This window comes from Salminus brasiliensis, chromosome 18 (genome assembly GCF_030463535.1).
Source record: "Salminus brasiliensis chromosome 18, fSalBra1.hap2, whole genome shotgun sequence".
Lineage (NCBI taxonomy): Eukaryota > Metazoa > Chordata > Actinopteri > Characiformes > Bryconidae > Salminus > Salminus brasiliensis.
In genome coordinates this window covers 8,733,627-8,760,796 of record NC_132895.1, presented here as the reverse complement: position 1 = coordinate 8,760,796, position 27,170 = coordinate 8,733,627, and the positions used below count along the sequence as shown (strand labels likewise).

At 41.4% G+C, this 27,170-nt stretch overlaps 1 protein-coding gene across 3 annotated transcripts in view; it reads left to right on the top strand.

The window, feature by feature from the left end:
* The window catches only part of hcn1 (hyperpolarization activated cyclic nucleotide-gated potassium channel 1), a 157,161-nt gene that overhangs the window by 3,912 nt on the left and 126,079 nt on the right, over positions 1–27,170 (top strand). For all 3 annotated transcript variants that reach the window (XM_072662015.1, XM_072662014.1, XM_072662016.1), the window contains exon 2: positions 19,872–20,295. In XM_072662015.1, coding sequence (XP_072518116.1) covers positions 19,872–20,295 — 424 coding nt within the window. The remainder of the gene's footprint in view (positions 1–19,871; positions 20,296–27,170) is intronic.

Below are 27,170 nucleotides of genomic sequence, written 5' to 3'. Positions count from 1 at the left end.
TCATTTTCAGTTTTAGCGATATCAGTGGATTGCAAGCTTCATGATAATATTCTATTTGATAAAACAGCAGCATCCCTGTTGCCAAGCGGTTTGATTTTAGTGTTTTAAGTTCTGTTATGTGTGCGATATTCACGGGATTCAGCACCTTGTAGTTATCTTCAATGAATGTCATTTGCTTAGTGATTCAGAAAAGCTAGTTAAACAGCAAGTACCCATTCTGGAAATCTTTATCTGTATGGTTACCCATTATGGATGCTTAGCATTCTGTACCCTTCCCTTGTCTTATGGATCAAAAGTAACCTGAAGACAATTCTGATAAAAGTGGTAAGGTTTACAGTACTGTGTAAAGCTTCCATTTAGGTATCCTTTTAGGGTAAAGTAGCAGCAATAAGGAAGTAAACCCAAATCTCTCCTGAAGCTGTAGAACCTGTTAGAAAACATACAGTGCCAGCTGTGCACTCCAGCCATTGTATGGATTTGTTTAACCCCATCAGAACTCATAATGTCCCACAGTGTTGGAAATGAAGGTTCCAAAATGATACTTGGCTTGGGCATGCAGCTCTTTAATGGGTATAGAACCGTTACCTTAATCTTATCATAGCTAGTGTCTCAGTCTTAACAATTTTTGGATTGGTTCTTGGATTGGATGTACAGTGCTGGGTATAGAACCTTTACCTTATGCCAGAGTTCTTCAACCTTCTGGAGTGTTAAAGATTAAAATCCTCGACAGAAGGTGAAGATTTTATCCCCATTATACATTTTTTATATAGAACTCATTAAAGAACCTCTACAGAAGGTAATATTTTCTCTAGAACTCTAAACTGTTCTAACCAAGAACAATTTAGGAACCATTTTTTTGCGTGTGAGCTGTGGGGTAAGTAATAAAAAACCTCTTAAGAAGGTAAAGGTTCTATACTAATGATTTTTCTTCCCCTTAGAACACGGTGTCTTTAATAAGAACATCTTAGGAACCTATTTTATTTGGTTGTTTGATGTTAGGTTTAATACCGTTAATATTAAAGAACCTCTACAGAAGCAAAAGGTTCTGCACTATTTAAATGTGTTCAGGAGAACTTTAACTGTTCTAACTAAGAAGGGTTAACTAGGGTTAAATATTAAATAATCCTCTAGATTAAATTTCGTACTAATTCCACACTAAGCTCTGTAATAATTAAAAAAAGAAAATCTAGAACTGTAACTGTGCTGTTCTAACAAGAACCAAATTTAGGAACCTACGTTTTGAGTGTGAACTGTTGGCTTTAATAGGGTTAACTAATAAAGAACCTCTATAGAAGGTTCTAAAGGTTCTGTACTAATTAAATATGTTTTTCCTAGAACTCTAACTGTTCTAAATAAGAACATCTCAGGAATCAAGTTTTTTAATGTGAGCTGTTCAGTTTGATAGAGTTAATATTACAGAATCTCTGCAGCAGGTAAAGACTCAAATATTCAATATTATATGTAGAACCTAAATTATTTTTAATTTAAAGGTTTAATAGGGTTAATTCCACTCTCACTTCAAATCATAATCAATATACTGTTTATTTGTATTTATTCTAATGTTAATCATCCAAGTTTCCAACGTTAGTTTAAGAAATGAACCCTTGCTGCCCAGGTGAGTGGCTGTACTGCTTCTCAGATGCTTTTGCACTGGGTATACTTGTGAAGTATTGTGATATTGACTTTAGTAATATCTCCCAGCACAAAGAAGCAAGGCTGAACTTGATTGATTTTGTTATTGATCAGAAGAACAAAAACAAGAAGTGCTTCAGATAATAATGAGATGCATTGGAGAACAAATGCAGAACCATCGCATGAGTTATTCATTAAATGCAAAGCAAAAGAGAGGCAGTGCACACACACACACACACACACACACATACATACACATACACACAAAGCTAATTGACGTTGTTTCTCTCAGTAGATTAGGATAAGAGAGAAAGCAGCCATACTGCTTCATAACTGAGCTGAAATTACGAGGCCGCAGTGGTGAGAAGAAACGGTGGATCTTTCTACTGCAGCCCAATAGAAACCTCCCTGCTTTAATACCTTCATTTAAACTTGGTGGGGAATCGGAGATGAGCAGTTCAATCAGGAAAAAACATGCTAACGTAGAAAAACAGGAGCTGGAGGGTTTGGACACAGCTCTCAAAGCCAGGAGTCACCACCAATCATCTTGAAGCTCTACAGGCCTGCAGAGGGTTGGCTTTAGCATGTGTCCACCATGCCTGAAGGGCATTTCTCCAAGATACACTCTTGAAGATAAAGAAGCGTTGTTTGTAGTGATGCTATCGAAGGATCACTTTTGAGTAGATAGTGAGTGTGAAAGAACCTTTTATGGTTTAAAGAACCTCCACACTTTGATTACACGTGCAAATCTCAATCTTGAGGAAGTTCTTCTATGGAATCACTGCAAAAGCTCTTTGTGCCACCCGTAAAGTGTCAATTCTAAAAACATGGAAATGTTATGCTAAATTGTACTTTCAAGTTAAGAACCAGTTAAAGACTTTTATTATTTTAAGCCAAAAGCTATTTTTATTGGTCAGTTTTCGAAAAGCCTGGCTGAGCCATCATCAACTCAGGGTAGTTGGAAAACGGCAATTTGCATTAGGAGCTCCAGGAGGAGGTTACTGTCTACCTAAGGTTTAACGCTGATCTTGCTGGGATTCATGTTAAGTATGATTCTTTAGGAAATATCTGGGGGTTCATGAAATTGAGGTTGTTTTTTTGGAAAGGATTTGGTGATTTATGAAGGTATACAATTTTTTAAGGAAATATTTGGACTTTATTCCCCGCTATTGCCAATAGAATAGGACTCCCTGGAGTAGCTAAACAGGAGGTTGATCCTATTCTATTGGCAGTAGAGGGGTATAAAGTCCTCTGGCATTGAGGTGAGTCATGCAATGTATGTATGATAAATCATGTATGATTCATTATGAAACAAGTTGATGATTCACAAAATTGTTTGATTCATTTGGAATAAAAAATAGGTGATTTTTTTATTATTATTATATTTTTGATTGTACCATTCTTTAGGAAAATATTCTATGATTCAAGAAATTGAAATCACTGAGTTTTTGGAAAGGATTTGATGATTTGTTAAATTGCATGATTCTCTATGAAAAGATTTGATGATTTTGACAAAATTGTAAAACTCTTTAAGAAAAGAGCTGGGGATTCATACAATTGTATGATTCTTTAGGAAAAGATTGTGGTTCATGACATTTGAAAACACCGTGACTTCTGTTTATTGTGAAAATGTTTTTACGTATCACAATATCATATTTTTGCCATATCGCTCAGTCCCAAGTACACAGACGTATACTCTTAAGTAGTTCAGTGCTTGTGTGTGTAACTACATTAACAACAGTTAACCATACATGCTGTATTATACTTCCTAGGTGATTAATATTACTGTGATTGTGCTCAACTGCAAACTTTTATAGCCAACATTCTGGTGAATGACTTAAGTTATGCTAGCAGAGGTTGGTTGATTGTTTGTTTGTTTGTTTAAAAAACAACAAAAAAGCCTTTCATGTGCTGGCTGTTGTGACCAAACTGCACAATATTGGCAATTTCAAATTTGCTTCGATATCCATCAACTAATATTTATGTTAGACTATTTTATTTTTTATGTAGATGCCAGTTAATAATGCATATGACCAGCTGTTTTGGAGAGAAATGGAAATGGAGAACATCCCTTACTCAAGTCCTTACTGACGAGACAAAGTTGAAGCTTGGGACGAGGCTGAGAACTTTTACAACGAGATACCCCATTGGCCTTATCTTCTTAGGTCCAGAATGTAAGCCCACAATTCGTCCCTCGCATAAATACAGTACTGTCATAATTAACACCAGTTTCATAGGCCCTAAAATAGAACCCTGTGGGATGCCTGGAGATATGCTAAACTAACTGGTTACTAAATCATTTGCAATCGTTTTTGCAGTAGAATTAATAGCTGAATAATAAACCTAGAGTTCAAAGGGGTTCATCAATAAAACAGTGTATGGACAGTGTAATAAAAGGGTCAGTGATGGTTGATGGGTTTAATGGATTAGTTCAGTCAGACTTTCTTATATTGTTAAGAATAAATGAAAGTAAATAATCACAGATTAGCATCATACAAGTGGCATACATTGATCAGCCATAACATTAGCACCAACTGCCTAATATTCAGCAGGTTCCCCTTGATCTGTCTATTTGAGGCATGGACTCCAAGACCTCTGAAGGTGTCTTGTAGTATCTGGCACCAAGACATTAGCAGCAGATCCTCCAAGTCCTGTATGTTGTGAGGCTGCATGGGTCACGTTAGTGAGCCTTAGGTGCCCATGACCCTGTCGTTGGTTCACCACCACCATCCTTTCTTGATTTACTTTTGGTAGGTACTGACCACTGCATATCAGACAAATTCAACAAGACTCGCCTGATGTTTTGGAAACATTATAATTTGGCCCTCTTATGCTTGACCATTTATCCGGATTTTAAAACACCACCTTGAAGAACTGACTGTTCACTTGAGGCCTAATATATCCACCCCTTGACCGATTCCACTGCAGATTAAGATAATCAAGCTTTTCACTTCACCAGTATTAATGTTATGGCTGATCACTGTATATTAGCTTTGTTGGCGTATCTGGTTGAGCTCCTCCTTTTCTCCATTTCAACAGAAAATGCTAGATCAGATATCAGCTGGAAAAAATAGAATCTGATCTCATCTTGTAACAAATCCACCCTGAAACAGCACACACTCGCGCTGTGTGTTTCTTCCTGTGTTTCAGGACTTTGAACATGATATCCTACTTCTAGAGGCTCTTCCTCAGTGAAAAACTATTCAGTGAAAAATAGACAATATTAATGCTCAGTAGTTTTATAGAGTGTTGTTTCGATGTTACATGTGTGTTTAAAATGTCCAGCCGAAGCTAACTGTAGCATCGCTAGCACACTTGCTTATGGCAGGCTATTTAGTGTTGAGCCCTCTGACATCGGGACAGTGAGTCAAGGTGAGCTGGATTAGAGGTAGACCGAATGAGCTTAACACGAGACTAAACACAGTGATGTAAGGGAACGGACTGTTCTGTCATATTGTGCTCAGGATGTTCCTGCTTAACAGCCGTTCATCTGGCTAGCGGCTCATTTCCTCATGAAACTGGAGATTTTTCCACTGTGTTTTAGTGAAAAGACAAGTAATGGAGAGTTTGCATGATGTACGCATTACCTTCCATTACCTTCCATTACCTTCAAAATAAACTAATCCAATTTAAATGCTTTGTACTATTTAATTAAACTATGTAATTGTAATTGTAATTATGTAACGTTTTTATAATTATTTTTATTTCATTACACTGGTAATTACACTCACCAGTTTACAATCACAAAATGGGATGGGTTTTCTTTCTGCAAAAAAAAAAAAAAGAACATACACTATATGTCCAAATATTTGTGGACACCCTGTCTAATGAATGCATTCAGCTACTTTAAGTTGCACCCATTGCTGACACAGATGTGCCTATGTGTGCACACACCTATGCAGCTTGTCTAGTCCCTGTAGAGAATTACTGCCAATAGAATAGGACTCCCTGGAGTAGATAAACAGTAGATTAACCTATTGTCACCTAGAGGGGTATAAAGTCCCCTGGCATTGAGCTGTGGAGCAGTGGAAGAACCGTGTTCACTGGAATGATGGATGGTGCTCTATCCAATACTTTTGGGATGAATTGGGGGTGAAGTGAGGTGGTGACCATCCCATCTCAACATTTTGACCTCACTAACTGCAGTCAGATCCTTACAAAATCTACGTAGTAGATAAGCAGTAGAGAAGCAGGGAATTTTTTTTTTCAGTGTACTTGATTTCAGAAGAAACAATAAATGAGCAAGTGTCCCAATACTTTTGGCCATATAGTGTGCAAGCATGAATCGTTATATAACCAGAAGTTGTGCTTCTGTGGCTTCGCTCAAACAACCATCTGTAGCAGCTTTATTTTTTTTAAGAGTATCTGCCATTATCTTCTTAGCTGCACCTTCTAAAGGCGGCTGTAAGGTAACTGACTGCTGCTGGCTTGGTGTTTAGCCAGTGCTCCTCTGGTGTCAGTGTCCCTTTAGAAGAATGAGCTGGCTTCCGTAATACCTTTACATCACTCCTGCGGGGTATTCTCAGGTGACTATGTTTCGACCTTGCTTTCAACACATGATTTCTCCCTTTCATCACACCCGCAAATGAGCTTTACATCAAAGACAGACAGGGAGAGAGAGAGGGAGGGCGAGAGAGAGGGAGGGGGAGGGAACAAGAGAGCAAGCGAGACGAAAAAAAAAAGATGGAGAGGCAGCCAGTGACACTGTCATCACCGCCTTTGCTGGCCAAAACACAGGATTGTGTGGCTATTCTACACCATCGCTGTACGCTACGGTGCACCTGGCTGTACTCAGCCCTTAATCTCTTAAAGGAATAGTTTGATCAAAAGGACTAATGTAGCTAATGATCTGTGGAAACACACATCCGCCATCTAGCACAATGGAAACGGCATCGTGCTAATTGGTGGCTACACGCTTCCATTCATTGTAAGCATTCTTAGCTAATGTTTGTCAAACTATTCCTTTAATCCTAGTGCAGGCTTACCATTCTGTACACTGCCCTCTTCCTAAGGGTCAAAAATGACCAGAAGACGATCTGTGTACCCTGGTGGTGTTCAGCTTTTGTGGACGTTTGAACAAAGAAGCCAATGTTTGACCTTCTCTAATGTTGGGCTCATACTAGGGGGGATAAAGTAATTACATTTCACACTAAAAATATACAAATATATAATTGAAGGGTTTTTCTCTGTTGTTAAACATAGTTGGAGACATTTTTGACCCTTAAGACAACACAAGGGTTAAAGGACGATTCAATTTTCAGTCTAATCTGTACCTGCTACATCACAACTATTACCAAGTTTATTTATTTAAAGCATCTTTATGCAACAATTGGTATTTCTTGCTCCTGGGCTCCCCCTACTGTCAGGAAGTGTCATTCCAGTTTTGAGCCGCCACTGAAAGGCACGCTTTACACATGCATTTCTGGACAAGCTGAGAGATACAGAACAGTCACTGAAAGTGAAAGAAGCATGTGGGCCGAGGTGGTAGAGCAGTATTGCAGGATTTTACACTAATGGCCTAATGAATAGCAGCAGTAGAGGTGCTATTCTGTTTATTATATTTCAGTGGATCAGCAGCTTATTGAAGCTATTGTTTTGATTTGAGGTAATAATGCTACATGTTGCTTAAAAAAATGTTTTACATTCACAAATCGGTTCTTCTACAGCACTGCTTCCCTAAAGAACCCTTTATGGCACCTTTTAGAAATGTGACATACCTTTTGAAATAAGCAGTGAAGACCAGTAGGCAGTTTTTATGGTTTATGTGTATAGATATTTATTATAAATGTGCCTCGAGTCAACAAATTTGAGTCAAAAGATGCAGGTGGAGGTGGACTTTTGGTTGAGCAATACTAGAGTATTCCTTCAGACTGTAAGCTTGTCTTATTAGTAGTCTTAAGGGTATAATTAGTTTTTTTTTGTGTTCAGCATTATCCAGTAACTGCTAAACATTATTCAGTAACTACACAGAATTGCGTGATGAATGGACCAATAAGAATGCTCCAAATTGTATGTCTTCAGTAAAAGCAGTTAGGGTACATAACTAACATGTAACGGGTTTACATTGTTCTTCTGAAGTTTCATCGCCTTCATACACCTGGTCCTGACTCCAGGATTTCTGATGACTTTTCTAATTAAAAACTCCCCACCATTCCCCTGAGAGTGAATGTACTGAACCTTCAAGGTGCACAATTGGACCGTAAGGACCATTTTGTACCTTTGAGGGTGCATTTATACTGTTTGTGCCAGGGCTGTGGATTGGCAGGAACCTGGCGATACGACACATATCACAAGGGGTTAAAATTCAATATATTGTGATACTGTAATTAATATTATTTTAAATTATATATTAATTTAAATTATAATTATAGTAAAAAAGCACATCATGTGCATAAAATCTGAGGAAAGTGGACTTTTTCTTATCCAATCAGGGCAGTATGATATGAGGATAGAGTACAGCACTGCTCTCTAGTGGTTAGGGTTTAAACACAACACTAAATGAACCCCTGTCTTACTTTATCTTAACTATTCATTTAAAATCAGAAGTGTTTTTTGAAAATTTGATACAGTATTAGAAAGACATCCCATTATTGATATTTTTTTTTATACTTCTATATTTTTGTCCTTTTTTCCCGAACTTGGAACTTGGCTGGATGATCTGGTTAAAATACTATATCATGATATTTAAAGACTTTTTTTCACGATACACAATATTTGTTGCGATACATGTAATGGGTGGGTGGGTTTCGAAGCATCCAGAGAAGGTAGCTGAGGTAGTCCAGTTTGTTTGCAGTTTCAATGAGATGGTAAAAGGTAGCCACGGCCAGTGTTAGCTTTTAGCCTAGCACAGATTCCCGTTTGCCTCCCCTGGTTTTCGCTTTGTCATGAGTTTGAGTTCCCCTTCTATGGACACTGTCCCAGAAAAATCAACACGTATTACCCATAACTAGCACAGCCTGGAGGTGATGAAGCTGCTCTCCAGTATCAACACCACCATATTCAGATTCACTAGGTTTTTATGGTCATCGTTAGCATCGTTAGCTTCGATAGCGAGCGGTCCTTGCCGATCTCTCTGAATTAAAGACTTCATAAAAAAAAACCCAGAGATGACTAGTGAGTGACAACACCATCTGGGTGGGTTTCGAAGCATCCAGAGAAACCCAATCCCCCACGAGCGCTTTAATACGCAGGCCGTTTAAAGATTGATGAATGGTTAGTAGTATTCATTATTCATCGTTTTCAGAAAGGACTCATGCTCGACTTGATCTGGACCCGGCCTTCAGCTTTTGTCCCGTCTGAAAGTCTGTCATATTCCTTTAGTATCTCTCCCCCATATTGCGTGTCTCTGTCTCTGGCTGTAATCCATTCTGGAGGGAAAGAAAAGCTGGTATTGAGGAATTTTGACATGTCATTATTTACCCGGTGCGGAATCCTCCGTGCCCCAGGCGTTTTGGGGTGACTTTGACTGTTTCTCTTCTTTCTTGCCTTTCTTTTTTTCTTCACTGTCTGGATTTATCAAGTAAAAGATGAGCTCAGATTGACTCTGTGGCTTATAAATTAATCACGATGGTTGTGGAAAGGGAAAAAAGAAAAAAAAGAAAACGCACGATTTGGATGCGAACAGACTCCTCCTCCGTGCAGAACAACAGCCGGTTTTCTAAACTGAGTTTAAACTCTATTTTTAGGGCCCCCTGCAACTTTGCCTTGCATTATTGATGCTCCTCGTCGCTCTTTTTCCACTCTGCTTCTGAGACAACGTCCTAAAGTCTGCTAGCGAAGGTCCTTGTTTGAGTGCGCCTCACTTTTTCCAAAATGATGCCCTCTGGTGCTCTTTAATTAGTCTAGCTCTGTTTTTCCAGCAGTGCAGAACAATGGCCTGAATTCACCAATGCAGCTAAACACACAGACTAACATGGGCATACCTGCTCGGCTAAATCAGTTTAAAGGTGCCAAAGAATGCATTTATTGAGTGTTTTATGTTGTCCTTTGTAAACAGTCGGTGTATGTGACTGTGATTGTGTCGAACAATGCTTAAACAACCCTGTTTACAACCCTGTTTACAACCCTGTTATTTTGCCTTAGAGTGAGACGCACTGATTTCTCTTTTAGGGAGGGACTTATTATTTATTTATTTTTTTAATGGGTCTGGTGCTATCCTCTCGTTGTGTCCTCTTAGCACGATGTGCGGTTAGCTAGGTGAATAGATTGAAGCCTGTTAGCTTTTAGCCTTGCCCCATTCACTAGGCCCTGGGTTTGGCCTTTTTTCAGTCTTAGCAGTAAAAAAAAGAAAGAAAGAAAGAAAAAAAGAACGAAAGAAAGGAGCGATGTGTGTTTTGCTCAGGTTTGGTTTAGCTGAGGTAGTCCAGTTTGTTTTTAATGAGATGGTAAAAGGTATCAACGGCTGGCGTTGGTTTTAAGCCTAGCATAGATCCCATTTGCTTCCCTTGGCTTTCACTTCATGTGCCGATTTTAAGCTCCCCTTCTGCGGGTCACTGTCCCAGAAAAAGCAACCCGTATTCCCATAACTGCAGAAACTGGAGGTGATGAGCTGCTCTCCAATATCAACACCACCGTATTCAGATTCGCCAGCGTTGACTAGGGCTTGTTTATTTAAACAAGGGGGCTGTGTTTATTAAAATTTTGGGTTAATATAAGAAGGCAAAAGTGTAACGTAACTTAGAATTGGCCCATTTTAAGCTCTGTTTTTGGTTTTGCTGGATTTTCTTTAAGGGTCCGTTTAATAGAACACTTTTTATTTTTATTTTATTTATTTATTTATTTATTTTAGAGTCTTGCCTACTGTGAACACTGTTCAATGTAAAAATCTACACTTCACCTACCGTTCTAGTTTACATATAGATTCCAAGTTGCCAAAATGCCTGTGTGATGGGTTTAAATACTGTATATTCACCTGCTCAGCCAGGAGGAGTTTAGACCCACCGATTCAGGCTGTAATCAGAGCTGTTTCGACATGGGCTGCCTTTTAAAACTGATCTTTTACATAATATTATTTTCAAAAGTGCCTCATAGGAAAATGCTCAGAGGAAAATAATAAAAAGAATAGTTAAAGGGCTCATTTGCATACTGCGGCCTACTGTGATATCAGTAGAGAAAAGGCCAATATTACAAAAATGATCAATATATTCCCTGGTCTTTAACCTCCAGTGACCTGCATGTGTAAATCCAGCGATAGAACAAAGGTAGAGAGTTTTCAGATCGTATGTGATCACTCTGGGTCGGGGGTCGTGCCCTCTGTGCCGGTTCCTGGCAATCTTTGATAGGACAGATGGTCAAAAACATGGCCAGCGTCCCGCCGCTGATAATACCGCCTGTCAGTTATTGTGTGGTCAAGGCTGCTGTCAGTAGAGGCAAATATTTAATTGCATGTTCTTTTACATGGTTCACGGAGTCCGACATGTAACCCTAACTGAGCAGCCACCCAACACCACCATACAACACTGTACACCAGCATCACAACATACAGCATCGTGCACAAACACCATACACCGATCAGCCATAACATTAGCACCACTTCACTGACAGGTGAAGTGTAGATGAAGATTCTCTTCATCTACAGCGGCATCTGTCCAGGGCTGGGTATATAGGGCAGCAAGTGAGCGGTCAGTGTTAAAAGCAGGAAAAATGGTCGAGCATAAGAATCTGAGCCACTTGGACTAGACAACTGGGTCAGAACATCTCCATTGTCCAGGTATGCAGTGGTCAGTTCCTACCAAAAGTGGTCCAAAGAGGAACAACCGGTGAATCAGCAACAGCTGGCTCATTGATACGATCCACGAAGGCCCACCCACCTCACAGCTTACAGGACTTAAAGCATTTGCTGCTAACGCTCTTGATGCCAGATCCCTTAGGACACCTTCAGAAGACTTGTGGAGTCCGTGCCTCAATTGTTTCGATCTGTGATGGTCGCATGAGGGGGACCTGCTCATTATTAACCAGATAGTGTTAATGTTATGGCTGATCAACGTACGTTCCACATACCCACCATACCAAACACATGCAAAACCTTTTCTCGTATTGAAAAGTGATGATTTCTTGGGAGGAATCAAATCTAAATGTAGTTACAGTATGTTGGTGTAATTAGATAATATAATTTAATATTCTATATTTTTATAAATATATAAAATTAAATCTATAGTGTTATATTGGTATTCATAAACTTTGATCACAAGGTAAAGAGGAGTTTGTGCTTGCTAATGGTCTGAAAAATGAAGATGTGGGGGTGGGGGTGAAGTCCTATTTGGTTGAATGAGGGCGTCCGTGTGCAGATTGAACAGCACAGTGCAAACAGTGCTAACAGCCCCCCGTCGAGGGTAGAAGTACCAACTCTGGATTTTAACTGTTGAGATGTTCAGTTTAAGGTGAAGGGCGGATGATTATCTGACACATGATCTGTGGATATTTATAAAGCAAGGCCCTCTGCTTCATTTATTTAGGCAGATCCATTACGGTCCAGTTCATTGGCTGCTGCTTCCCAGGCACTGTTGGGGTTTTTAGCACGAGATAGCATTCCTGAAAGCATCTATTTTAGTTGGGGGACGTATGCTGTTATCAGTGGCTGGGACATTTTGCGAGGCCGGCACGGCGCCCAGGAAAACACTTCTCGCTACTGCCGTCGCACAACATGGGATACTGTTTTTAACCCTCAAATGCATACCTCAGTTCCCAGGTGTATGTGATCCATTACAATAAAATATACGAATATATATATATGTGTGTGTGTGTGTGTGTGTGTGTATGTATGTATGTATATATTTATGTATGTGTATATATATATATTTTTTTTAATTTTATTATTTTTTTTTTTTGGTTTAAATTTTTGTCAAATTAATTATTAAATATTTTTGTAGATCAGTGTGTGTTAGCTAAAAATACTTAGTAACAGCCCAGCATGGTTTGAATGGTCACAGAAAACCCCTGCATTTAAGCCTTAACACTATTGTAGAGTGTGTTGGGGTGTGTGTGTGTGTGTGTGTGTGTGTGTGTGTGTGTTTGTGTGTGTGTGTGTCTGTGTGTGAGAGTAGAACATGAGAGTATGTAATGTATATGCTTGTGTACCTAAATGCTCTTTTGTGTACGAGTGTGTGTACTCTACACGTTTGATTGCTCTCAAAATAGAGTCCGGTTTCAACCTCCCTTCCCACCTGTCTCCATAACAGGGTGGTTACAAAACAAGATATTTGACTTTGGCGGTGATGCCAAGGGTAGTATCATGACCCTCGATACCAAAACAATACTACAGTAGAAAGCAAACTTATAAATAAGATAAATATTAAATGCATTGAACACGTCTTCAATTTTTACAGCCTAATACAGTGCAGAATAGGTCACAACATCAATGTAGTGAAAGCTTATTTAAAGATATCATACTTTGATGTTAGAGAGGTGGGGTCAACATCAGAACCTGAAGACACTGCAAGACGCAAGACTCCAACTGGTGGGCTTTGGAAGAAGTGCTCCAGTGCTTTTTCCAGAACAGTGAGGTAAACATTGTGAGTAGGTGTCAGATGACATCAGACAACCAATGCTTACCCCCAATACCATCTGGCGTACTGATCAGCATTTTGAGAGAAGATCCTGGCGACCAAAGCACTGCTCACAGCCTTAAGAGAAACCCCTGATGCTCCAGCTCTCTTCAGAGCGCTAAGAAGGGACCATGTGGGTAGGTGTCAGTCAAACGGTGCTTTCTGTAGCACTGTGTGGAGCCTTGAGAGCAAGCCCTGATGCACCAGCACTCTCCTGGGCATTGGTTGGAGCCATAAGAACAGGCTGCCACACACCAGTACTCTTCTGAGGATTGGGCGGAGCCTTAAGATTCAGCTCCAATTCCAGAGCACTTTGCCGAGCATGTGAGTACCGTGCAGGAGGCCTGGGCGGAAGACCTGAAGCTGTAGGCAGCAGGAGAGGGAATACGATGGTTGCGGGCAGGGCAGAGGTCCTGGGCAGGACGTGAGTCTAGGGAACATAAGCGAGCAGAACCTCTGGTAAGGTGAAAGAAGCAGCTAAGACCGCTGACTTGAGGACAGGAACATGTGGGACCGCTGGCTCAGTGACAGAAGGGCCTGGGGTGGCTGGCTCAGTGCCGGGAGTGAGCTGGACTGCTGGCTCAGGGACAGGGGCGGACTGGACTGGGTCCTTGGAGACAGGAATGGGCATGGTCAGGGCTGCACCAGGATATGAGATCAACAAGATCAACAAGAAAGTTCTCCAAAGTGAGCAAGTTGCGGCCACTCTCCCAGAGGACGATGAAGTGGGCAGTGGGTGCTGTAGCCGCCAGGTCATAAGGCTGGACGATCTGAGGAATGGCATCAGATGCTGACCACAGCAGATAACCTGTGGGCCAACACCAGAGCAGATTACCAGCAGGCCAACACTGGAGCAGTAAACCCAGGGGCCGAAACTGGAGCATCTGAACCTGTCGACCTTGGGCAGGGATTAAGAATCTGCAGCTTTGGGCAGAGCTAGCGACTAGGTGGCCTTGTGCCATACCTGGTTGACCCAGGATGGTCACTGCCATATGAGTCATTGTGATGGCTATCAATGACTCACACACACACACTCGAAATTGGAGCCCTATAGAAAAGGAAGGAGATGATGTGGTGGGAGGTGCGAAGTTGTTGGTCATGGAAGTGTAAGGAAGGAGGGGAGGATATGTAGGGTCTGGAGAAATGGAGGAGGTGAAGTTCAGGGTGTGGTCCTTCACCAATACTGAGGTCTGTGCTACATTTTCTCATTAGGTAGAGTGAAATTTTTTGCCATTGTTTCTCCAAAGCTTGACCAGCCTTGCAACAGTTGCCGGGAAAGAATACATTTGTGGGCGGGGCATGGATGGGTCTGTTTCGTCATTACATGGAGGCAGCACCCGTCTCTGATTGCCTGCAGTATTACTAATGGATGGGCTTTCTGCATGTAGGTGGTCATTTGTGAAGTTCACCTTGGCCTGTCAGACGTTCGATGTTTATGACGGAGTGCTATATCAGGGGCGCTGTTGTTATAGAGAAGGTGAGAGCGAGGCCCTCTGGAGCTGCACCCTTCCAAGGTGCATTAAAGCCTGGCCTGACCGAGGTACCACCGTGGCTAATGCGAGCGCAGCAGGTGAAAATGGAGGCTGTCGGACATTTTGTAGTTTGAACGACAGCTGGGCTCTGGCTATCAGGATTCAGAGGATCAGACAGGCAGAAGTCCGACAGGGGAGGTACCCCTGGCACTCCAGCAGCGGCAGGAGAGAGAGGAGGCGCTTTTAATAGCATTTCCACTCCCAAAGAAATGCTGAGCGCTTTGAAGAAGCCTTTGAAGTAACGTTTGGGTTCGTCTCTTAAGCCTTTACATGGGGAAAATGCGGTGACGTATCGCTCCCTATACAAATTTCAGCACACGGCGGTGGCTGTTAATAAGCGCTTTAAGTGAAACATTTACTCGTAGCAAAGAAGCTTCATCACACAAAATAAAACATGTAATCAAGCTCGAGCAAACTGCTTTTTATCCAGTTTATCTCTGTTTCCAGCCCTCTCGAGTCGACTTGATTTAATAGCGGGTTCAATATTACATAACAGGACGAGGGTTTTAAAATTGTAATGAGGTTCTGGAAACTGTAAGAGTTGGCTTTTGTTGGCCGCTGTGTCACATGCACAGTTAAAACCAGGGTGCTGCTGAAAAAAATCTGCAGTGAAGGATTGAGGAGAAAGGAAAATAAAACAGGATATCAGGAATGGGAAAAGGAGCTCCACTACTCAATGAATTTACATGAACACAGATATTATGCAGTACAGTTTAATGGGGGCGTTTAGGGGTGGGTATCGTGAAAAGCTGTCTCTGTACCAATTCCTGAACATTACTACTTCCTTTTTAATTAGAAACCAGAAGTGAGTGTGGCTTTTACTTCTGTTCAGAAGTTTGGAAATCCTGTTTTCAATATATTAACATATAAAAATAAAACTAATTACCCAAAGCCATGCATAATCACAGTGCACAATGCTTCCAACACTGGGAGGGTGAAGAACAGTGCTGGTCAACATTGCGCTGGAGTGATGTTGTGAGAGAGTACCATCTACCCACCCTGAAGACAACGAGGCCAGTTGTGCTCTCTCAGGGCCCCAGTTGCCGATGGCTAGCAACATGACCGGGATTTGAACTAGCAATCCTCTGGTCATATTCCGCTGGGCCGCTCAGTGCCTCCATGAAACCAGTTTTGTTGCAGAAATAAAGAAGTCATGGAGAGGTTGGGTAGATGTGGGAAATATTGTGGGACAGTATTGTGAAAAATGTATATGTATATGAATATGTGTTTTATCATATCAGGATATTTTGTTATCGTGATATATTCTTTTCTAAGTATATGGAGGAGACTGTTAGTGCTTAATAAACACAGATCAGCTGCAGGATTCATTACTAACAGTGTAATTAGACTGGTTTAATTAGATGAAGAGCAGCAGATTTTGAGTATCTGAATAGTAGTTTGTAAGAATCTGTCACTACTGACGTTTTTAGTCTGATTTACATGTATTGCAAAAAATATCGTCTTTAAATATCGCAATATAGTTTTTTTTTTACCATATCGCTCAGCCCTATTCAAAACCCTTTGGTATTTGGTAGTCATTTGGTTGGTGCCATAAAAGGATTGTATACCCAGACCTCTTAAAAATAAAGGTGCTACAATGTTTTTTTGAGCTATGCCACAGAAGAACCACTTTGTAGTTTGTGGATTTGAAGAACTTGGTAAAGAAATTTTTTTTATCAAGTGATGAAGATCCTTTAGACCTTTAAAAGATTCAAACATTAGTACAACATAGGATGCAACGAAGATGCGACCAAGAAGTGCCATGCGGTGCCAGAGAAGAACCATGACACTGAAAGGTAAAGGGGCTTCATATGGTTCTTTGAGGGATGCCATAGAAGGGCCTTTTTTGGTTTCATTCAGAATCTGATTGTAGTAGAGATGTGGGAGTGTGAATGACATATTTAAGGTCTAAAGAATCTTTACTTGAGGAAAATGGTTCCTTACACTCACATGTCGCTAATAGAATTGTGGATCTTCTATGGCTTCACTCAAAGAACTCCTTTGTAGCACTGTGTACAGGCACCCTGTCCTGCTCTGCCACTTGCAGTGACTCCTTGTGTTAAGGTCAGCTAAAAATACTGTGCTACTTAAGGTCAGCAAAAGCTAGAAGTGGCGCAATAAGTCGGGTTTATGTCGTAGTCCGCTATAGAAAGACTTGATTCTCAATCCAGTGCACCTTCAGTGTACTCAGTGTAATTCCCACAACAGCGTCCGTCCAGCATTTATTGTAAAAGGACAAGTTCCTTCACTGTATCTAATTCTAGTGTGTGCAAGTCACTTTGCATGGATGAGTGTTTATTCATCAGCACTGTAATTGGCCTCTTTTAAGGCTCCCTTCACACTGGCCTTGATCCAAGACGATTGGAAATGCGTGTGAAGCGTAAACATGGCGTAAAGGCCTGCATCCACATGAGGGATTAGTGGAAGGAGAAGAATCCTTCAGGGCCACGGCACTGAATTTAAAAAAGCCTGCGACCACAGAAAGATTAATATTCACAACGCAGCACGAGTGTGTTGCTGCAAAACAACCACCCACTCGAAATTCTGCATGCCGTCACTCTGCACAGGGGATGAGCAGAATATCAGAAACTGCAAATATGTGCTGCTGTCTGATGTATCATTTTAAAAATCGCTCCTTTATACGTTTTTATTTACAAGATGGACTTTTTAGGTGGAGCACAGCCTCCCCACAGTACATCCTATTGAGAACCCTTTAATAACCCTCCCTTTAGAAGATCGTCCTCACTATCACTGCATAGTGATGCCACTTACCTGTGTGTGGCAGGGAAGATTGGGCACCAGACCACTAGGGGCACTACACTACTGCCAGTGGACCTTGCGTCTGACCTTGTGGTAGGGCTGGAACAATAATTTAATTCTTGAGTATTCTTGGGCAAGTTATGAAAAAGCAGCTTTACAGAATCAGTAATAAGTAAAAAGACAAGAAATCAACAACATTAAAAGACATGAAAAACCTAAGACCCCCAGTGAGCAGCCAAAGGCGACAGTGGCAAGGAAAAACTCCCTCAGAGCTGGAGGAAGAAACCTTGGGAGGAACCAAGACTCACGAGGGAGACCCATCCTCCTCTGATCATAACTATTTGTAAATTATTAATAAAACGGTGTGTCTGAGGACTACGGCAGGTCTGACTATTTATAACAGCGTAATTAAAAGGAGCGAGCCAGAAGGTAACACAGACACAGGAACACCCTGAAACTCTAGCGTCCATCTGCTCCACTGTCCACAAACCTGAGTGAACCCATGTAAGCAGCGAGACGACAGCTCCAGCATCTTCATATACTACAATTCCCGGTGTCTGCGAACCCCACAACCTACAACCTTTATCTAAGGGGAAACATTACTTACTAGAAGCTAAACAGATGAGTTTTCAGCCTAGATTTAAAGATTGAGACTGTGTCTGAGTCCCAAACTTTATAGGAGAAAGCTCTATAAGAAAAAGCTCTTCACCCTGCTGAGGTTTTCTGAAATTTGGGAACTACTAAGAAGCCAGCACCCTGAGATCTCGGAATTTAGCAGGGAGCCAATGTAGAGCTGATAGAACTGGACTGATATGGTCAAATGTTCTAGTTTTAGTAAGGACCCTGGCTGCAACATTTTGAACCAGCTGAAGTTTATTTGGGTTCCTGCTGGAACAACCTGACAAAAGTGCATTACAGTAATCTAGCCTTGAGGTAATAAAAGCGTGTACTAGCTTTTCTGCAACCTGTAGAGATAGTGGGGAGCCCAGCAGCAAAAGCACCAATTCTTACATAATGTTGCTGTAACTGACCCCATTGGTTAAAATGCAAATTAATTTAACAGAAGGTAAACATGACCAGCTGTGTCCATTTTGCCCGACAATTTGAAAGGGGGGTTGGTTAAATGTTTGTATGCTGTAACAAAGTTTGGTGGAACACAAATGGTGGGCAACAATCGTCTAAATGTACCACCACAGCTTGCTGGGGGCCATGACCACTCAGTCATACTTGCAAACTTATAGGAGGCGACTGTTTGTCTTTTCTTTTTCTATTTTTTTTTGCAGCATCACCAATAACAGCTGTGTTATGTTTCAAAGCCTAGGCTGCAGTTGAAGTAGGGTGGGTCCCCGGTAAGACTGTCCTATGAAAGCTCCTTTGTAGCAGCCTATTGGTCACACAAATGAACCGGTCTAACCAGGCTGCACCGTGATGTCACCATAAAGGTCCCGCCTCTTGCAGTTGAGATGAGAAACGGGACAAACACAAACAAATAATAATAATAATAATAACAATAACAATAATAATATTCATAATTTTTAACAAACTTTGCTCTGAAGGACATTTTCCAACATTTTCGTGGTGCTGTCTTTTTTCCATTCCCTGCACTGTATGTGCGCAGAGAACAGGGGAACGATCCATCAGTTGTGTTTTCTAAATCGCTTCCAACATAGGCTGCATTTCTGGGCTGTATATGAAGGGTGCTTCATTTTGGGATGACGTAGCGGCTGCAGCGTAGGCCTTAAACGCAGCTAATGAGTCATTATCTAGTGACTTTGGTGATATTGGTTACAATTAGGGTCACATTTCACAATTATGGCTGTGGTGCTATATCTTGTTACAGTATACTACAGTTGCATGTTGTCTTCTGTGATCTCAGTATTGTAAGTGCCAGTATCATTAGAATAATTAATAGGCGAGTAATTGTGCCGCCCTCCTCTATACATAATTACACATGCTTCTCGTCACTGTCAAAATTTTTTTTTTTTAGTGATTTATGATAAATGGACCAATAGAAATGCTGCAAAATGGCCTGGAATAAAACCTTCATACATTGACTTCCATTGAAAGTTAAGTAAGTTTTTGTTTCTTGTTTTTTTGTTTTTTCACTTCTCCTGTAAAGTTGTCAGTCTGGAGATATGAAGTTTTTGCATGACAGCGATGCTCTATTTATACACACTCACACTGCAAAGACATCAGTGAAAAAGCCATGACGATTCTTTTATCATGTGCTTCAAATGTGTTGCGTGTTTTGCGTATCCTGAGAGTTTTGTTGCCTTTTGTCAAATTTACTTCCACTGAAGGCCTGCTAAGCAAGGCCTTCTGAAGTCGTGCTCAGCCTGAGTGTGTGTGTGTGTGTGAACTGAAAACTCTCTTTGACATGCTGCTATTTCTGGCCCCTCTGCAGGTTCTACTGGGACTTGATAATGCTCATCATGATGATGGGGAATCTAATCATCATTCCTGTTGGAATAACCTTCTTTTCTGAGCAAACCACCACCACCTGGCTGGTGTTTAACGTGGCCTCGGACACCATCTTCCTGGTGGACCTGGTCATGAACTTCCGCACGGGCATTGTGAACGAGGAGAGCTCTGAGATCATCCTGGACCCCAAGGTCATTAAGATGAACTACCTGAAGAGCTGGTTTGTGGTGGATTTCCTCTCCTCCATCCCCGTGGATTATATCTTTCTGATTGTCGAGAAAGGCTTCGACTCGGAGGTGTACAAAACGGCCCGAGCACTGCGAATCGTCCGCTTCACCAAAATCCTCAGCCTGCTCCGCCTGCTGCGGCTGTCCCGCCTCATCAGATACATCCACCAGTGGGAGGAGGTAGGAGCACAGTGTGTGTGTGTGTGTGTGTATGTGTGTGTGTGTGTGTGTGTGTGTTTGTGTGTGAGTGGGTGCGTGAGAGAGTGAGTGTAAGAATGAATATGGTAAAAAGGTGGTAAAAAGTGCCTGTGTGTGATAGTCTAAAATGTGTGTGCGTGTGTGTGTGTGTGTGTGTATATATATATATATATATATATATATATATATATATACACTGTATTATTTGTTATAATATATATATATATATATATATATATATATATATATGACCAAAATGACTTCATAATAATACTGTAATAATATTTTCATTTGTTCATTTAAGACATATATAAGGGCATGACAGTGTAAACTGGAGTTTTCACTTAGCTATTGCTTTAAGGTGAGTCTCCTCATGTTGGACTGAACTGCAAGCTCTTAGTGACCCGGAACTAAAAAACACCACACAGGGCCAATGCAGTGTTTACACGTCTACTTTGCTGGTCGTCTCGGACTGACCCGTGCAGAAAATCCTGCCTTTTTCTCTCTGCTCTGACCGATCAGCTGATAGCAACACTGAAGCTTGTAATAGCTGCTGCTGGAAGCTGATCTGCTTGACCATTATTTACAAATGCCCCAGCCTGACCTGAGCACGTCCACGCTTACCACTCTTACCACTCTTACTAATAAGGACAAAAGAATACTGGTCTAGTCAGCATAAATGCACTACGTATGAATATTTTGGGTATAATTAGTGCTTCATCAAGGTGTTGATCTTAATGATTTGGCAGATTTCCTTTGCAGACTATTGTTAAAATCTCATATCAAAAATATTTTGGCCTTGATTGAGTTGTTTGACGGTTTATGCATCACCATAACCAAAAGGATCAAGCTTGTTGACCAGCAAACCAATGAAGGATCAAGCTTGTTGACCAGCAAACCAACTTGACCAAGCTAGTCAACCAGTATAACCAGCCTAATAACCAATATGATCAGTGATACAGTCTGCCTTAAAAAGCATTAGTGAAAGAATAGGGTGAGGTGTTGGGCCTTTATTTTAAAGGCTTAAAACCCCCATAAAGCCAGAAAGGAAGCTACATGTCCACAAACTTTTGACAGGCAGTGCACGTAGCTCAGTATCTTGTCAGCTCGTGTGTAGTAAGTGCACTTAAAGTAAGGCTCTGTTTCACTGGCCGTTTCCCAGGGCCAGACAGGTAGACCTGGAGCAGCAATGCGTCAGCACTTTGTGACTGAGCCTAATTGAAACATGGATCTATCTCTCTCTCTCTCACTCGCTCTTTCTCTCTCTCGATGACTAATACAAACAAATGGTGCCGGAGACAACTGACCAAGACTAATTAGTGTCACGGCATTGTGCCGCAGACGTGCGGCTGCATTAGCATTAGGGTGGAAGGAGAGTCTAAACAGTGTGGAAGGCTGCGTTTATACAGCAGACTGTAATGCTCAAGTCAGATTAGCGTGTTTTGAATTACCTAAACAACTTTGTAGCAGATGATTATACCTGGAAATAAAATCAGCTTAGCAGGATAGCCACGGACAAGAACATCATTCAGGAGACACTATATAGACAAAAGTATTGGGACGCACCTCTTGGAAAATTCAAAGGTTTCATTCAGCCCCATTGCCCATCGCAGGTGTATAACATCAAGCCCCTAGCCATGCAGTCTGGCTTTATACACAGTAGTGAAAGAATGGGAGGTTCTGAAGAGCTCACTGAACTCCAGCGTGGTTCTGTATGTAATGGGAGTTTGGGAACCACAGAGAGCAGCTCAGCCACCGAGTGTCAGACCACGTAAAGGTACAGAGTGGGGTCAGGGCCGAGTGCCTAGCTCAGAGCAGAGTGCAGAAAAGTCTCCAACTGACTCAATAACTGCAGAGCTCCAGACCTGCTGCTGCTGTTCGAGCTGCAAAGGGGGACCAGCTCCATATTAATAACTATGGATTTAGTATGGGATGGTCATAAAAGCTCCTGTAGGTGTAATGTGTAGGCGTCCCAATACAAAAAAAAAAAATTAAGAGCATCATTAGAAGAGATTATGATGCTTCCTATCTTCACTTAGAGACAATATGAAATAAAAGACAGTTCACTGCATGAAAAATGACAGGGATAGCCCATAATACCCAAAATAATGCCTTATGCTTTACTTCCTGAAACCGACAGTTACAGTTCTGACACCCATTGCTGACACAGATGTGCAAATCCAGGCTTGGGCTAGAGGGGTATAAAGCCCCCCAGTATTGAGCTGTGGAGCAGAAGAAGAACTGTGTTCTCTGAAATGATGGATGATGCCCCATCCAATAATTTTAGGATGGGTTGGGGAGTTGAGGATGAGGCGAGGTGGTGATCACTCCAAGCTCGTGACCTCACTAACATTCTTGTCACTGAATGCAGTCAAATCCTCACAGCAATCCTCCTCCAAAATCTAGTAGAAAGCCTTATTACCTGCACAGTAGAGTAGAGTTACTCCAACAGAACAGGATAATGTCTTTTTAATGCCCTTGATTTTGGAAGAAATGATGAATGAGCAGGTGTCCCAATACTTTTGTCAAGCAAAAGTAATACAAAGATAAATGTCACAGTAACAGATAATAAATGATATACTGTGCATATCATGAATAATAAATACCCTGCTGCATGTATTCATTACTCGACTAGGGAGGCACGTGTGTGTGCGTGTTTGTTTCATGTCTACGAAGACGTGTGTGTGTGTTCCCAGTTTTTGGGTGGGGCCAGCGTATGTGTTCCCAGGCTGGCAGTGTCATTGGCACACACTGTTCATGTGTTTTGCTGTTGCCAGGGTGTGTGAGCTGTGGACTCTGCAGTGAGGTTTATCTGTCTTATCTGAGCTGCTCTGTACACTGGGTGCTTCGCATGCACACACAGCTCCATCCAGCTCCATATACACCTCTATAGATTTACTATCAGCTTTAATACTATAAATACTACAGTACAGTTGATTACAGGTGAGTGTGTGTTTTAGCAGTCAGGGTACAAATGTATTCAGTTTCTCTAGTCAATCAGCCAAGACATGTTTGGGGTCTGAAGTAGCAGCAGATTCTTAAAAACGACAGATCCAGATCCAGTGATCTATATTCAGCATCTGCTGCTCTTCGTCTGATTACACCAGTCTAATCACACTGTTAGTAATGAATCCTGCAGCTGATCAGTGTTTATTAAGCACTAACAGTCTCCTCCACATGCTCAGAAAAGCAAACTGTGCATCACGATAACAGAATTTATCACAATACGATAAAATATCGTCATATTGCCCAGCCCTACATCCCACCCGAGTTCCAGTTAAACATTCAGATAATTGAACAATATTTCAAAGCTTTCCTGAAAAACTGTCAGCAAAAGACTTCAGCGTTTATCACAGCCGGTTTGATAATCATTAACTGGAGTTTTTTGGTGAATCATATCGTGATGATTCAAATAATAAAAAAAAAAATCCACAATACATCGACTTCCCGAACGCAGCGGCCGGATGTCTGGACTGGCTGTGCACGGGCAATCATTAAACAAGCTTGTTATGGATTAGGAGGATTTATCTCTGCCAGAGAGACGACTCTGGGCAAAATTCTGAGCGAAGCCAGAGTCTTCTGTTCTCCCAAATCAGTCTTACTCGACCCTGCAATGAGAGAGAGAGAGAGAGAGAGAGAGAGAGAGAGAGAGAGAGAGAGAGAGAGAGAGAGAGGAGAGAGATATTGAGAGAGATATATTGAGAGAGAGAGATATTGAGAGAGAAAGAGAGAGAGAGAGAGATTGAGAGAGCTATTGAGAGAGATATATATTGAGAGAGAAAGAGAGAGAGAGAGAGAGAGGGAGAGAGAGAGAGAGAGATATTGAGACAGAGCTATTAGGAGAGAGAGATATTGAGAGAGCTATTGAGAGAGAGATATATTGAGAGAGAAAGAGATATTGAGAGAGAGAGGGAGAGAGAGATATTGAGAGAGAGAGGGAGAGAGATATTGAGATTGAGAGAGATATTGAGAGAGAGGGAGGGAGAGAGAGAGAGAGATTGAGATTGAGAGAGAGATATTGAGAGAGAAAGGTTGAGAGAGACAGATATTGAGAGAGAGAGAGAAAGAGAGATATTGAGAGATATATATATTGAGAGAGAGACAGATATTGAGAGAGAGAGAGATTGAGAGAGATATTAAGAGAGAAATATATATTGAGAGAGAGATATTGAGAGAGAGAGAGATATATATAGAGAGATATTGAGAGAGAGAGAGAGATATTGAGAGAGATATATATATATTGAGAGAGAGACAGATATTGAGAGAGAGAGATAGAGAGATATTGAGAGAGATATTGAGAGAGAGAGAGAGAAACAGCAGAAAGCTTATCCTATTTGGTTGGCAGCGATTAGCGGACGCTAAAGGAGCGTAATGGTACAGAATAGCTCCAAACGTGCAGCAGCGAAGTAAAGATCAACATTACATAAGGTTGGCCTTGGGCGTGTGTTTATGCAGCGTGTTCAGACCCACTGCAGCTTTTCTATTGGCTTTTCAATTCTCCCTGATGAGGCTCTTTTATTCCTGCTCTTTTTTTTGTCTATTTTTCTGCTTTTCTGACAGTGAAGGTCTTTTAACTCGACATTTGTTTCTGAAATCGCAAGCTTTGATTTAGATAGAGAGGGACAGATCGCAGGACAGGAAGGTAAAAGCAAAAGGGCAGAAGGGAAATGCTCGTTCAGCATAGACCGGGCGAGAGAGAGAGAGAGAGAGAGAGGGAGGGAGGGAGGGAGAGAGAGAGAGAGAGAGAGAGAGAGAGAGAGAGAGAGAGGAACAAACAGATAAGATAGAGGGTTGTGCTTGAATCCCCTTGACTATAGGAGACACATCTGTCTGCGCATTGGAGCTCATACACCAGCTTGGCATCCTCTCTGTGGAATCTTACTGGTGTGTGTGTGTGTGTGTGTGTGTGTGTGTGTGTTACTACGGTTTTCATCAGGCTGGTACCCATAACACAACACAGCTGCTCTTCCTCTGCAGAGCCAATAACACAGTCCCTGTAAACGTCCAGCTTAATTCAGCTTAAAGAAAAAGTCCGTCTTCATTTTCAACCGTAGTCGGATGTGGTTGATCAGACCAGATGGACGTGTTTGCTCCTTTAGTTTTAACCTGGAGAGACGAGGCTAATTAATGTAGCTAACAAGTGATGGGAGTTTAAACCCTTCCCAATTAGCACTGTGTAAACTGCAGGCCTAAAGCTATGAAGGTTGTTCAGCCACACCAAACCTGTCCTGAACGATCAGCTAGATGAAGTGAATAATGTTGATTATCCCGTAACGACGGAGCACCTCAAGGCCTGTCACGCGTGTTCTCGTAGACTACGGGTTGGATGCAGGAGAAAGGGTCAGGCAGGAAGATCTAAGCGAGTTTCACAAGGACTGACTAGTTCTGGCCAGAGGACCACTTTGGAGCATCTCCCAGATGGTCTGCTGTGGTGGGTACTATTAACGGTGGTCCAACGAGGGTCAATTCAAAAACTGACCGGTGATGTTTGATGCCAAAGGCTTTAGAAAAAAAGTGAAGAGACCACTTAATTATTTTTTTCTTAAATTTGCATCTCTACATGTCTGGCAGCCTTTATATATATATATATATATATATATATATATATAGCTGAATTTGCAGACTATGAATGGCATAAAGTCCCAACAGCAATGTGAAAGACCAGTGGAGAGCCGGCCAAGACAGGAAAGCTGTGATTGGTAGTCGAGGTTATTTCACCATAGTGATTTTTCTAATATTATTACTGTGTTGTTAAAATTTCAATAATAACTTATTTGCATTAGAATGATTATTATAATTTATTTGCATTATTTAAGCAGTTGTTTTTGAGCAGTTTTGATTTCTGCAAATAAATGCTCTAATTGCTTTGGAATTTAGGGAAAAAATAATGTCCATGGTTTATGAATTACAACCCAAATATTAATTTCCCTAAACACATCACCTATAAATAGTAAAACCAGAGGAACTGATCATGTAGGGTGGTCTCTTCATTTTCTCTTGCCATTTCATAGAAGCTCCACAGAAGAGGATACTCCTCTTGTATCTCGTATGCACATATCACGCAGAGCAGAGCATCTCCTGCTGCATAGCTGCAGACCAGTCTAGCAGAGTGCCAATGCCAACCTCTGTCCACCAGCAAAAGTGCCTACAGTGAGACCACAAGTGTCTGGTCTGGAGAAGCGGAAGAGCCAGATACCCATCAGCATTTTAGGCTTTTAGGGGGTTGAATCTTTATATTGATTTTTCTTTATCTGTATCTGTCTACATTGAGCTACAGTATATGGACAAAAGTATTGGGACACCTGCTCATTCATTTATTTTTTTTCAAAAATCAAAAAAATGTAAAAATGTAAATGCACTGCTTTTGATTACATTCAGCGACAAGAGCGTTAGTGAGGTCAGCATGTTGGATGATCACCACCCCACTTCATCCCAGAAGAATTGGATGGAGCATCATCCATCATTCCAGAGAACACAGTTCTTCCACTGTTCCACAGCTCAATGCTGGGAGGCTTTATACCCCTCTTGCCATTAGGAGTGGTGCCAATAGGTTCATGTTTATCTGCTCCAGAGAGTCCTATTCTATTGGCAGTAAGCTGTGTGTGTGCATTTGCACATCCTTTTAACAAATGGTGCAGCTTAAAGTAGCTGAATACGTTCATTAGAAGGGGTGTCCACAAACATTTGGACATATAGCGTAGGGACTTCATCTTAGTGCAGCGGTCAGTAGGAAGTCAGACAGGATGTTTGAATTCCCGAAGGGCGCTGTTCCTTTAAGAGCCTCTCGACCTGGTAGACGCTCAGGCAGAATGATTCATCAGTCTGCTGGTAAACTGATCTGAAAGGGGGGAAATTTG